At 49.8% G+C, this 13,332-nt stretch overlaps 3 protein-coding genes across 12 annotated transcripts in view; 1 reads left to right on the top strand and 2 right to left on the bottom strand.

Moving 5' to 3' along the window:
* Positions 1–5,359, top strand: part of FRYL (FRY like transcription coactivator) — a 153,709-nt gene extending 148,350 nt beyond the window's left edge. For 8 of the 10 annotated variants that reach the window (XM_068680301.1, XM_068680302.1, XM_068680297.1 and 5 more), the window contains 4 exons: positions 276–293; positions 1,204–1,314; positions 2,699–2,895; positions 3,273–5,359. In XM_068680301.1, the coding sequence (XP_068536402.1) occupies positions 276–293; positions 1,204–1,314; positions 2,699–2,895; positions 3,273–3,531 (585 nt within the window). In that variant the 3' untranslated portion in view covers positions 3,532–5,359. The remainder of the gene's footprint in view (positions 1–275; positions 294–1,203; positions 1,315–2,698; positions 2,896–3,272) is intronic. The other 2 variants (XM_068680298.1, XM_068680296.1) reach the window with 1 other exon arrangement.
* Positions 5,360–8,225: 2,866 nt separating this feature from the next.
* Positions 8,226–10,712, bottom strand: ZAR1 (zygote arrest 1). The gene is made up of 4 exons (XM_068680303.1): positions 9,855–10,712; positions 9,691–9,783; positions 9,545–9,619; positions 8,226–9,472 (listed from the first exon to the last, which is right to left on the bottom strand). The coding sequence occupies exons 1-4, from the start codon at positions 10,686–10,688 to the stop codon at positions 9,329–9,331; spliced, it is 1,146 nt and encodes a 381-aa protein (XP_068536404.1). The 5' UTR covers positions 10,689–10,712; the 3' UTR covers positions 8,226–9,328.
* A 161-nt stretch (positions 10,713–10,873) lies between these two features.
* SLC10A4 (solute carrier family 10 member 4) lies at positions 10,874–13,110 on the bottom strand. The gene is made up of 3 exons (XM_068680305.1): positions 12,584–13,110; positions 12,271–12,481; positions 10,874–11,781 (listed from the first exon to the last, which is right to left on the bottom strand). Exons 1-3 carry the CDS (start codon positions 12,934–12,936, stop codon positions 11,266–11,268), a joined length of 1,080 nt encoding a protein of 359 aa, XP_068536406.1. The 5' UTR covers positions 12,937–13,110; the 3' UTR covers positions 10,874–11,265.
* Between the last annotated feature and the right edge of the window lie 222 nt (positions 13,111–13,332).

The raw sequence follows: 13,332 nt of genomic DNA, 5'->3' as shown, positions 1-13,332 counted from the left end.
AGGCTCAGGAAGGGTTGTAAGGTGCAGTATGTTTCTCCTGTTGTGGGACAACAAAGCCAATGTTATCTATTATTAGTTACAGGAGCGAGTGCTTGGTAATTTCACTTCAGTCTGTTAATTCTTTTTGTTAAGGGTATATTTGGAGCATATTACTTGTATTTCATCCTCCATTTTGCCTGGGACATCTTTTACCCTAATTAAAATGATTTCCTACACTAATTCTTGATCTTTTTTCTTCCTTTGTATTTTTGTGACCTGCTCATCTTCTTGCTTAGCAAATGGAAATTCTAGCAGTAAGTGATGGTTCTTGATTTATCAAATACTTAACCATGCCAGTCAACCAACTGGTCTCCATCTGTCTCGTCCATTTGTGACGTAGTGATGTCTTGTCATAGACTATTACAAAAATGCTGTGTGCTTCAGTTTTGCATAATCTAACGCATTGAACTGTTGGTTCTTTGTAGATAATAGGATCCTGTAGTTAGTAGAACCTTAGAGATGATTATTCCATTAGAATTAGCTTTTATGTCTGTATGTAAAGCAGTATTAACAGTCTGTACCTCCCCTAGTTTTAGATGCATAAAAATGGAAGCAAGACTGTGCTGTTTTGTTTCCTTAAAATATGTCGTTGTATTTTCTAAAATAGAAACAGAGCTCTGTTTCACAAAGGAAACATTGTTCTTACATCCAAGAATGGAAATATTTCGCTCTTATTCCATCAGGCAGGTGTAAGCTAAAGACCAGATTATAGACTTATGCTTACATATAGTAGTGTTTATGAAAGATTGCATACTTAGAGATGACAGCTACTTCTTTTGGATATTCTTGAATTTATAGCAGTAAAAGTTCAACACTAGAAGTAAGGGATGTATGATATTCTGTCTTGAAACATGACATTTTAAAGTGCCTCTTGAATCACTTTTTTTTGTTCCTTTTTGGAAATGTGACTACTTATTAAAAAGTAAACTTTTAACCTGTGTGAGAGAGGCTACCTATAAATCTAGAACTGGATGAAGCTTTCATCTGCTTTTCATTAGCTTCTTGCTACATTAGCTTGCAAATCTTCTTGGCATTTTCTTCAGTAACCAAATAACTACTTTTAATTTTGCACATTCTATACTGAAGTTGTCATTTATTGCTTCTTGTATTGGACTGTAGGTGTTTGGCACTTCCTGATTATAATAACACTGTTTACATTTGTAGGAGCTGGAGTTGTGTCGGAGGCTATATAAATTGCATTTCCAGTTGCTGCTTCTGTTCCAAGCCTACTGCAAACTTATCAGCCAAGTAAACACAATCAAAAAAGAAGCAGAGGTAAGGCAAATCACACCATTTAGCTACTTATTGTTGGCATTTCAAAGCTAAACCATTTAAAATGCATTTTGGTAATGTGTTCATCAGCAGGACATCTTTTTAGGGTGAGCTGAAGGAGGGTACCAGCTGTTTTATAAGCAATTAATAATAGATTTAAGTAGAACTTGCAAGAATTTTTTGAGACATTCAATTATCTTTGTTGATTTTTGTACAACCTGAAAGCCCTTACATAGATGTGAATGCAGGGAGTCCAGGACTTTAAATATTTCACTAGCATTCCTGGTGTATTCTAATCAAGCTGCAATCAAGGTACATCAAATTCAATCAACAGAGCTCTGTAATGAAGCCCTTTTCCGTCACCCCAGTGGTTCCTGTTACAAGCACAGTAACTTACTACCAACTGATTGCATAAGTGCATCACATCAGCCACCATTCAGTTTCACTGCAGCCTTAGTCCCCCAGCCCATGCGTAGTTAGTAATGCATCCCGGATGTCTTGGGCTTGATTTTTAGGTGTACTAACTTTAGAAGTGAAATGCGTCATTCAGCTGTGCACACGTGGTACATGTGTGATGATAATCAGGTTAATCTGAGTGAGTTATGCTGCTGTTAATGTCTTTTCAACATTCTCCCCTGGAACTGTAATGCAATAAAGAGAGGTAGCATTTAAAAAAAATGTCTTGCTTGATGTAGTAAGGAGGAAGACAAAAAATAGGGCTCCAAGTCTTTGGTTTAGGAGTACGTTAGGAGAAAAAAAAAAAAAAAAAGGATGTTCCTCACTTAGATCTCCAGATTCTTGTAGAGGCTGCAAATAAGTGAGTTCATTTTGTGTAGAGGATGTTATGGAAGGTCAGCATCACCTCACTTCCATTTCTTGCCTGAGTTTCCAAGTCAGCTGTAAATCATATTCTGAGTATGCCCTTGTCTTTTACTCATACATTGGAACTAAAGCCAAAGATACTATTATATACATTGGCTGCATTACAGTTACTCTGCTGGGCTACCAGTCTTCCAGATTTTTCCTCCATGTTTAGGTCATCTTTGTAATAACACAGTTTCTATTGTACTTTCCAAAGTGTTTAACTCTTCTTGTCAATTTAATCATCGTTAAATGATATAAGGAGAAAAATGTACTTTTTAAAATGAATTTTAAAAGGACTAAGATGGAAACTTCATCAAGGAAAGCCCAAATACCTGGCATAAGTACTTGGGCCATTAAACTAGCTGTATTCGTAAACAAATGAAGCAAATATTTGGATTTACTTCTTCTGTATCTCATTTAGGATTACATCAAGGAGGAAAAATGTATGTTTCTGATCTGCTGAAAGTTAATTTGGCTAAAAATATAATTAAACTAGAAAAGCTCACTCTAGCATTTGTTTTAGGTCATAAACATGTCTGAAGAACTTGCTGTCCTGGAGACCTGTCTGAAAGAGGCCGAGTCTGCATCTGACAGTGGCATCGAAGAAATTGAAATTGCAGAGGCTTCCCAAGCTAGCACAGAAACAGCAATTCACTCTCTCATTGAAACCCTGAGAAGCAAGGAGTTTGTGTCAGCTGTAGCACAGGTCAAGGCTTTCAGGTAAATGCATAAGGATTTTGCTTTCTGGCCTGAGTTTGCTAATGGACCTTTTAAATTAAAAGATAGGGATAGGCACTATTCCAATTTTTTTTTCAGCTCTTGCTAGATGTTCTTACTGAAAGAACAAGAATAGTTGATTCATTACTGTTCATTACTTCTTCATATACATCTTGTGATTTTAAAAAGGCAATTCTAGTAATATTTGTTCTTCAGAATTTGTCTTTGAGAAAAATGATACCGTTAACTCCTAGGACTCTACAGAAGAAATGTTCCTCTTGTGTTTTAGTATGTCTTCTGTTCAGACATCTGTTTTAAGAACTCTTAAATATTTAAATACTTCATGTTTTAATGTTTAAATACAAATTGTGTGTTCACAGATCCATTTGGCCCCATGACATCTTTGGCAGTTCTGAAGATGACCCAATCCAAACACTGTTGCACATATACTTCCGTCATCAGACACTTGGTCAAACTGGCAGCTTTGCAGTAGTAGGCTCCAACCAAGATATGTCAGAGGCCAGCTCAAAGCTGATGGAACTTAATCTAGAAATTCGAGAGTCTCTACGCATGGTGCAGTCCTGTCGGCTTCTAGGGAAAATCAAACCAGGAGTAAACCTTGTGAGCACTGGATTCTGAACAGCTGTCAGTTAGAAAAGAACTGATATTGAGGACACTTCAAACTATTATTGAGCACCTTTCATTAAAAAAAAAAGGAAGAAAGAATTTAAAAAATACGTTCCAGCAATCCTGAAATATGACAGAGTTCCATCACAAGAAGAAATTGTTCCATCAGAAGGAAAGATCTAAAAATTGTAGTTAACATCTTACTTGACTGCTCTTTCTACACAGTAGCTGTGTGGCAGTAGTATTTTTTTTATTAAATATATGTATAAAAACTCCGTGAAAGGAAAAGGGCTTAAATGTAATGCATACATATGCATTATTTTCTGTTGTAACAGAACTATAAATGGTGTTTGCAGTAACAGCCTCTAAAGGTTGAACCAATGCTGCAGGTGGGATGAGGCTAAAATCAAGGCTGGTTTATTTTGGCTGAAGACCTGCAATGCTTCGTGGCTTTCCAGCAGCAGTAGATATAATCATCAACTAATACCTATTGAGACACTTTGCAACGTCATGAAGAATGTGCGGTCGAACACGAGCAGGATGACTTCTGACTGCAAAAACCGTTCACTTCTCAATGTTTTATTTGCATTTGTTGTCTGTAACAAGGAAATGATGTGTGTGAGTTGGAATGTATGGCTACGTGACAGTTGTTTTTTGAAGGTATGGATGATTGTTAAATAAGGTCTCAGAGCATGCTTAAAAGAGCTGCAAGATTATTTTTGAAGAAATTTTATTTTATTAGATCTAATCCTCATAGTGTGTAAATGTTAGGACATTTAATAATATTTTAAACTGGGATTTCCCAGTGTTTCTAAAAGAAATAATATATCTGTTAACTTTATTGGAATGCTGCTCAGTTCTCTGATCAGTGCTTATGTTACAAATATTGATAACAACTAACCAAAAAGTAGCTGCCTGCAGAGACTTTAAAATGTATATTAAAGATATATGCTGCCCATCAGCAATTCTCACTAGAAGTTAACTTATTTTATTCTGTATATATTCTAGAAACTGTATAGTGCAAAAACAGTATTTTTCTTGTAAATTTGTGCAATGCACTGTTAAGACAGTAGGTGTATAAAGCTATGAGGGGAAGGGGAGCTCTCCCTGGTGGTAGTCACATACATGACTTGCAGTCTGAGCAGTCTGCAGGGTTCAAAGAGTTTGAATGCACATACATGCATCTTCATGACTCAACTTAAGCCTAAGGAATTGGGACTATAGAGGAAAAAAAGACCGACTACCAAACCATGCAAACAGGCAATATACTCATAGTTCAGTGTCAAAGTCTGTAGCATAAAACAAACTGGATTCTGTTGAAACCAATAGCATTTTGTAAAAAAATAAAAATAAAACAAAAAAAATAAAAAAGAATGTAGTCCCACAATTCCTGTGATTTGAAAGGAACACCCAGTATTTTTATATACATCTCTTACCCACTGTGATTTTTTTTTAAATGGGCTCTAATTCCAGAGTTTAGAATGTAGAATTGAATTCTTAGCTCTGCCTTTTTGGGGGAATTGGACCCCACTAGAAATGTAATTATGCTGAAACGCATTAATTGAAGGCACTGTGCACGCTGTTGGACTGCTGACAGTAGTTGTTATCCTAACAAGCTCTGTAACTGGTCAAGGCACATCCATAATCACTGTATTTTTTCTCTGACCCTGATAAAATTGAATTATTTTGATGGTTTTGTGGTACTGTAGATGGTGTTCTTAATTATTTAATAAGTATTTACAGGGGGGGAATAAGTAGTTTTATTTAGTGGTGCATTACACTTTTATTTACATCATCTTTTACCAGCTTTTTTTGTAAAAATAAAAGACATTGTATCTATCATCTTGTGTATTTTTACAAGCTAGAAGTCCATACTGTACTTCTAGGAGTGCTTAAGTACGTACCTAAACACTGACTACAGAGGACTGGGAGCCCCAAACTCCATTTCTTTCCCCCCTCATGTCCTGTCAATGCAAAAGGATTTTCCTAGGCATCTTCTGAGGACATTAGAGGTTTTGTAAGGCAACTGAAGCCTCAATTTCTATACATAATTCTTCAGTTATACATCTTCCTTGGTTTACAATAGCTAGTAGAAATGGGACCTGCCCTATGGAATAGAAATCATGGTACCTTGTCATCTGGATATTCCTTCTTTCCCAGAAGTTTAAGAACTATTTCCAAGCTTCCGCTGCACAGCTTGTTCTGTACAGGGTCCTGTCCTTTGCTATTAGCTGCTCACAGGTCTCCTCATAGAGAAGCATTAGGCCAGGTTGAACACTGTTCTTGCTGGTTGTCACTTCTCCAAAATTACTCACTCTTGACTACTGCAGAAGCTGTCACCATGCATCGCCTGGTGCCAGGTACCACAGAAAAGGCCTCCAAGACCATCCGGTCCAACCATCCCCCTACCACCACCACCACTAAAACACATCCCTCAGCACCACATCCAAACTTTCCTTGAACACCCCCAGGGACAGTGACTCCACCACCTCCCTGGGCAACCCACCCCAATGCCTGACAGCTCTTCCTGAGAAGAAATGTCTCCTCATTTCTAATCCAAACCTCCCCTGGCAAAACTTGAGGGCATTCCCTCCAGTCCTATCACGAGTTACCTGTGAGAAGAGACCGACCCCAGCTCCCCACAGCTTCCTTTCAGGGAGTTGCAGAGATCAATGAGGTCTCCCCGAGCCTCCTCCAGACTAAACACCCCCAGCTCCCTCAGCCGCTCCTCACAGGACTTGTGCTCCAGGCCCCTCACCAGCTTCACAGCCCTTCTCTGGACACTCCTCAGGGCCTTGTTATCCATGTGGTGAGGGGCCCAAAACTGAACAGTACTCGAGGTGCAGCCTCACCAGAGCAGAGCACAGGGGGATGGATGATCACCTCCCTGCTCCTGCTGCCTCCACTACTGATAGAGGCCAGGATGCCGTTGGCCTTCTCGGCCACCTGGGCACGCTGCTGGCTCATGTTCTGCCACGCATTGACCAACCCCCAGATCCTTCCCTCTGCACAGCTTGCCAGCCGCTCCACCCCAAGCAAGGTATGTGCTAAACCTCTCAGCAGTAGAGGCTGTCTGAAACCCAGCAAGATGTCAGACACCTCTGTGAGATGTGCTGAACACAGCCCTGACTGAGCTAATGTCTGCAAAGACTTCATGAAGAAGCCGTACAGGGCAAGTTCAAGGTATCTTTGAAGAACTGACAGCTCTGTTCCTTCCTGCTTTGCATGATCACAGAGGTCACAGTCAGCTTTCCTTCTTTCTGCTGGATCTAGGACCCAGTGTCCATAACACACAGCATCTGCTGTCAAGGACATGACAGAGCAGTAAAGCGGAACAGGGTACGGGATTGTTACTGTGGCATCAAGTAAAAGCACTGAATGCATTTACATAAGAGGATGGGCAGTCAGAGCTACTGCTGCATTAAGGAATGACATAGCACGAAGGAAAGCTCGTTTCATATCCCTACCCACTGCACTCCCACTCTGCCCAGGCCCAAAACCTCACAACAGGTGAAGGCCGGCCCAGGCCCAGCCCTCAGCCAGCTGCCTGAACCCTGCTGAAGCTCACCTGCAGCACTGACCAGCTGCACCCACTCCTCCTCTGGCCACACACCTTGCAACAGCAGCAGCTGCTGACAGAGACCAGTGCTAAGGCATGCTCAGCTCCACTCCGGGCTGTTACTGATAATCACAGGAGCCGGCCTGTTCACAGCAAGTAATCCTCAAAGCAATGCTTGTGAGAATATCCGTATGAGTAGGAAGTGCTCAGCTGCTCATGTTTCTGTTTGCTGCCGTAACATTTCATATGGACACAGCACAAAACGATTTCTCAAAGTCATTACCACAGTGAACACTTGTAACAGTCAGTCTCACACGCTGCATCAGGAAAAACTATAGCTCTTAGAGGGGAGGCAAACAGGAAAATGAGTACACGAACATCCCTTGAGAGAAATATGCTCAGGAAAAACTTAAAAAAAAAAAAAAAAAAAAGCAGCCCAGATCACCATTACTATTGGGAGCTGAGGTAGCCTGTGGGTAGGTAGGAGAGCAGACCTGCCTCTGCCTCCAGCACTGGAGCCATAGGCAGGATTAAGGCACCATCTACTTTCCAAGCTGAACATGGCAAGGATGGAACCAAAAGTCTTCTAGTGAGCTAGTAAAGTATCCTTTGTGATACTGGGGAGAGTGCTTCTAAGGGAAGCACGAAATAAAACAGCTCCTGCTCTGGGGTTGGTGGGTCTGCTACTCATTCCCAGAATGAGTTTGGCTGCTATAGCAAGTAGTGAAGCAAGAATAAAATTACTATGCGATAAATTAGCAGTGATTCATTATACCTTACTGCTAAAGATCTGAATGCCAGAACTATGAGAAGCTACTGCAGTAAGTTCAAGGGACGCGTTAAAATAAAGGAGGAGTTAACAGCAAGAGGAGTTCTGTGTTCCAGCTGAGCTACAGAATTAACCCTGCCCCTCTAAATGGACACTCGTGGGTACAGAGGAGAACCTGTGCCTAGCCTGCCATACAAGTTTCCTTAAGAAAAGCAGCTACTGCAGCTGTTCACAGGCTGCTTCCCCCTTGCTCTCTTTAGGGAGGGGGGAATCACACAAGCCAGGTGCAGGCACAGGTCAGTTTGATGGAGAAATCAGTCTTTCCCAAAAAGAAGTTACCTTAAAGAGTTCTCCAAGAGGCTTAGGCCAGCATAATGCTTAATTTCAAAGTTCACAGCTTTATTAGCATTCTCAGGAAAGTACATGTCCCATCAGTTTACCCAGCTCCTGAGCTACGAGGCAGAGGGCATAGGATTTTAACCAATTCATGAGTCTGTCCAGGTGGCAGTTCTGTGGTGCCAGAGCCAGCTTGTAACACTGCCTCTCTGCTGAGGCCCTTGACAGCAAAAACAGGCTTTGGACACTGCTGGTTCTGCCTTCACTATACCAAGAGCCCCAGCAGAGCGCAGGGGTTTGGTCCTTTCCCAACAGAAGACAGCAAAACCACCTCTAGATCTAAGTGAAAGCCAAGTGCACAGCTCTGTGTGTGTCATCTGCAGGTACAGAGGGAAGCCAGGGAGATGCAGTGTTACACTTCTGAGCCTGTGAAGGGTCACTTCTCCTGATAACCCAGTGGAAGTAAGATGTGTGATCTATTTATGAGAAGCCGCTAACACCAGTGACTCCTTTCCCCAGGGAGTTGTGAGAGCTGTCCCTGAAGATGCCTCAGGACCACCACAAGCATTTTTGGCCCTAATCTACAGCACAAGACCACCAGCTGAGCCAGAGCCAGGCACAGACCGGCTGTGCCAGTAGAAGCAGCTTAGCTCCCACAGAGCACTTCTCTCCACCATTAGCCAGAGATGAACAGCAGGTACAGGAGACTTGCTGCATGGAGTACCAGTGTGCCCAGTAAGTGGGCAACTGGGCATTTTGTTCACAAGTGATGCTCTACTGCCTACTGTGATGTTCTGATGTTCAAGTGGTTGAACTTTCAGTGCAGGAGGAGTAACAGACATCCTTTCCCATCTGACATTCTACAACGTGCTACCATCAAGACAGTGATGCCAAGACCACGACTAGTTTGCAAAACATTAGTTGTAGGGTCCTTCCTTATGCAAGTTATGGAAGCTGCAACCCTCTGAGCTGGGCACAAACCCACCTGATCACCTGAGAGTGCTTTGCAATACTTTTAATCACATGTTTTCCCAGCTACACCTCGCTAAGCATCCTCAAACAATAACAGCAACAACAAAAAACCTCTGCTCTACTCGCAGTCTCGTAGAAGAGCCCCGAAACCAACGCAAACCCCCATCACCCCCTCAGATAATGTACTTGAAGCTGAAGGTGCTGTCGCAGGAGAGGCGTTTCCCCTTGCACCTCCCGCAGAGGTCCTGGCGGTGGGGCCTCTTGGGGTCCACGTGGCGCAGCTTCACGGGGCAGGTGCACCTCGTCTGCTTGCAGCTCTGCGGGGCGAGGCAGCGGTCGGCGCCCTGACCCCAAACACGGCGGGGCGAGGCGGGGGGGACGCCCCTTACCTGGCAGGTGATGTCCTCCACGCGGTACGGGTTGTAGGACTTCTGGCAGGTCCGGCAGAACTGGCGGAAATAGACCTGGGGGGCAGGCGGGGGGTCAGTTTTGGGGGGCAGGACGGGGGCGGTGGGGGGCCCTGGGCTGAGCTTACCTTGTTGGTGCCCTGCACGCACCAGACGTAGGCGCTCTCCCAGCGGATGTTGCAGTCCTTGCAGTGGTAGTAGCCGTACTTCTGCTCCAGGAACTGCCGGGGACAGCTGTTAGCGGGGTGGGGGGGCTCGCCCCGGACCCGCCCCGCTCCCCGCCGCCCCTCACCTGGAAGCGCAGCCGGGTCTTGCCCGGGGCCGCCTCCCGCTTCTGGGCGGCTGCCGGCGGCTCTGCCCGCGCCTCCTGCTCCTTCTCCTCCTGCTCCTTCTCCTCCTTCTCCTGCTCCTTCTCCTCCTGCTCCCGGCTCCCCTCCGGCCCCGGGGCAGCGGCCGGGCGCTGCTCCAGCGGCTCAGCCTCAGCCTTGGCCTCGCCCTCACCCTCGGGGGGCTTCTCCCAGCTGGCCCGCACGGCGGCCGCCTCCGCCTCCCGCCGCTGCTTCTCGGCCGCCTCCTCCCCGGCGGCGGGGGGCTCCTGCTCGGGCTCCTCCAGGAAGGCGGTGAGCCTGCGGGACGCCACGGGCGAGTAGACGGCGATGGTGCGGGGGAAGCGCACGGCGCGGGTGCTGGTGGTGGCGGGGCTGCCCTGCTCCTGCTCCGGGTACCGCTCCGCATCCCGCTCCGCATCCTGCTCCGCATCGGCTTCGCGGAGCCTGGCGGCGGGGCCGGGCCGGCGGCGGAGCAGCGTGCGGGGCCCCAGCGAGCACTGCACCGAGGCGTCCTGCCGCGGGTTCACCTGCACGCCCACCTCCTTGGTGTTGGCCTTGCGGAGCCGCGGCGTCAGGTTGGGGTTCACCTGCGACAGGATGGCCTTCAGCTGCGCCCGCTGGTAGTTGTCGAAGTACTCGGCCGCCGCCGCTGCTGCCTCCCCATAAGCCGAGAAGTAGCCGCCCCCCCGGGGCCGCCAGCCGCCCGCAGCCCCCGCCTTGCCCTTGGGCTGCGGGTAGCGGTAGGAGTAGGGCGGGTAGGCGGCATACAGGTAGCTCTCCATCGCCTCCTCCGACATCGCGCAGGGCTCAGCGCTGCCCCCCGGGGGCCTTAAATACCCCCGGGGTGGGGCACGGCCCCCTCCCGCCCGCCCCCGACGGCGCCTGCCCCGCAGCCTCCTCCCGGCCCCGGCCCTGCCGGAGGGGTCCCGGGGCCGTGCAGCCCTCCCTACCCGAGCCCCCCGCGGGATGAAGCAGCGGGGACCACGTTTGGCTCAGCTCGGCCGTGTATTTGCGGGGAGGACAAGGAGCGCGGCGGCGTTACAGCGGGGGGAGCACGGGGGTACACGCGTGCAAGGTGCTTCGCCCACCCGCCCGCCCTGGTGCTGCATCGCTTCGACTCCTCCAAAACGCTGGGCTCCTTCCTCGCACCGCTCCTGCTGTGCTCAGGTGGATGGGGGCCTCCTTGCACGAAGATGTATGGTCATCGGGATGCGTCGCAATGGTAGTTTTTTCCTTTTTTTCTTCTTTTTTTGTAATTTTTATACACACGTTTGAGGAAACACAACGGCAACACACACACACACATCACCTCATACGATGGGAGCAGCTGGAACAGCGGTGGGCCCGGCCCTGGGCATCACCGTGGTGTCGTGCCTAAAGCGCGGTCTGCGTCGGCTCCATCGGAACCGAGCCGCGCTCCTCCGCGGTCACCGTGCCGTACGAGGTGTCAGCCACCTCCTCTTCTTTCAGCTTCTTGTAGGAAATATCCGTGTCTTCCTCTTCGCCGAGCGCCTCTTGTTTGTAGCTGTCTCTCCCATACATCTTGTACGCCAGCACAAAGAGTCCCGCTTCTGCCGACTGAAACAGCGCGTAAAGCAAGGGGAACATGTACATGCTCCCTATGAGCTGCGGGGGGAAGGTGAGTTTTAGGATGGCGGTGCAGAGCTGGACGTTTTGGCACCCTGTTTCCAACGAGACCGTTCTCCTGCAGTGCGGGGGCATTTTAAAGACGGTGGCTAAGCCGTATCCCAAGGCGTACCCCGCCAGAGGCATCAGCACCGCGATGGCGTAGACGGATGCAGGAATGTGTGCCATCAGCTCTGGTCCCAGCATGGTCCCCGTCAGGATGAACAGGATCACCAGAGTCACCAGGAGGGACCACAGGGAGATCTGGCACAGACACAGACATTGACAAATGACACAGGGGTTATTAGTTTAAAAGCAACTAGAGGCTTGACAGAGAGTGAATTGCAGAGGGTGGCTGTGCTGCTGTTCCTGTCTTTGCTCCTTGCCCAGGAGTTTGGAGGTCTTTGCTCTTATCCCAAGAAGGGAAGGGGCTGAAATCGCCCCAACCATTGTCCTTCAGGGTGATTTGATGGGAAATCAGAGCAGTGGGCTTGTGCTGCCCGTTCCTTTCGCCGCGAGGTCATTTTGCCTGCATGGTCTGAGGGAGAGTGGCTGTGCCTTCAGTGGGCTTCCCCAGCCCCAGGCGCAGCAGGGACAGGGGGCAGCCTCCCCTTGGGGGCTCAGCCTGCACCCCCTGCCCTTCCCCTGCCTTTCCCTCTCATTCCCACCACCACCTTCCACCACAGCCCCCCGGGGACCTCCCTCCCCGTCCCCGGGGTGCCCTCCCAGGCCGCCCCGTCGGGGGGTCCCTACCTTAACCAGCAGGTCGGCGGCGCGGGGGTGCCGGTATCGGACGAGCACCCCCAGGCCGATGGGCAGCAGGGTGCTGCCCAGCGTCAGGCTCACCGCCCCCAGGGGCAGCAGCTGCACCAGCGCCGTGTTGATCCAGTGGCGGCTGTACACCCAGAGGCACAGCGGCATCAGGAACAGGGCCAGCAGCGTGGACGAGGCGGTCATGATAATGCTGCGAGGGACAGAGACGCCGGATCACCGCCGGATCGCCGCCAGATCACCCCCTCCCTGGGGTGTTTCAAGGCAGGGGCAGGGGGCTCGGCAGGGCGCCTACCTGAGGTTCATGTCCCCGTCGACGAGCACCGACATGAGGTTGGAGAGGTTTCCCCCGGGGCAGCAGCCGCACAGCAGCACGGCCACGGCCGCCACCTCGTCCAGGGCGAAGAGGAGGGCGAGGAGGAAGGCCAGCAGCGGCATGGCCACGAACTGCCCCAGCAGCGCCAGCAGCACCCCCACGGGCCGCCGCAGCTGCTGGCCCAGCTGCCCCAGCTCCACGGCGCAGCCCAGCCCCAGCATGGTCACGCACAGCGCCAGCCCCACCAGCACGCTCAAGCCCTGGCTCAGGGAGCGGTCCCCGAGCCCCCCGTCGGTCCCGGCCGCCGCCGGGGGCTGCTCCGAGCCGGCCATGGGCGCCCCGACGAGCCCCGGAGGCTCCGGGGGGGGAGCAGAGGGGGCGCTCAGAGCCGGGCGGCGGCCGGAGCCCGCATCCCGGCTGTGCAGGGCTGGGCTCGGCTCTGCTGCCCTCCGCCTGCCGCCGGTGTCGCCGTGCCCACGGGGGCCGGGCCGGGCCCCCCCCGGCGGGGGCGGCGTCTCTCGGTGCGGCCCCGACGGCAGCGCCCCGCGGCCAGCGCCGCCCCCCGGCCCCGCAGCGCGGATGAGGGGATGGGGGGGGCTCCGCAGCACCCCCTCGATCCCCCCCCCAGAAGAGGCTGCTGCACGCAGGTGGGATCCCAGGGGGGGTGCGGAGGGGCGAGGGGTCGGACCCCAGCACCCCAAGGCGGTCTGAGAGGGGGTACGGTGCAG

Source organism: Anas acuta, chromosome 4 (genome assembly GCF_963932015.1).
Source record: "Anas acuta chromosome 4, bAnaAcu1.1, whole genome shotgun sequence".
Lineage (NCBI taxonomy): Eukaryota > Metazoa > Chordata > Aves > Anseriformes > Anatidae > Anas > Anas acuta.
Note: the sequence above shows the minus strand (reverse complement) of the source record. Positions and strands in the feature narration are given on the sequence as shown.

Coding starts and splice junctions, on each gene's coding strand:
- ZAR1 (XM_068680303.1), bottom strand. CDS start 10,688: ATGTCGGAGGAGGCGATGGAGAGCTACCTGTATGCCGCCTACCCGCCC. Junction 9,620..9,690: donor GCGTGCAGGGCACCAACAAG/GTAAGCTCAGCC, acceptor CCTGCCCCCCAG/GTCTATTTCCGCCAGTTCTG. Junction 9,473..9,544: donor TGGAGGACATCACCTGCCAG/GTAAGGGGCGTC, acceptor CTCGCCCCGCAG/AGCTGCAAGCAGACGAGGTG.
- SLC10A4 (XM_068680305.1), bottom strand. CDS start 12,936: ATGGCCGGCTCGGAGCAGCCCCCGGCGGCGGCCGGGACCGACGGGGGG. Junction 12,482..12,583: donor GACGGGGACATGAACCTCAG/GTAGGCGCCCTG, acceptor TGTCCCTCGCAG/CATTATCATGACCGCCTCGT. Junction 11,782..12,270: donor CCGCCGACCTGCTGGTTAAG/GTAGGGACCCCC, acceptor TGTCTGTGCCAG/ATCTCCCTGTGGTCCCTCCT.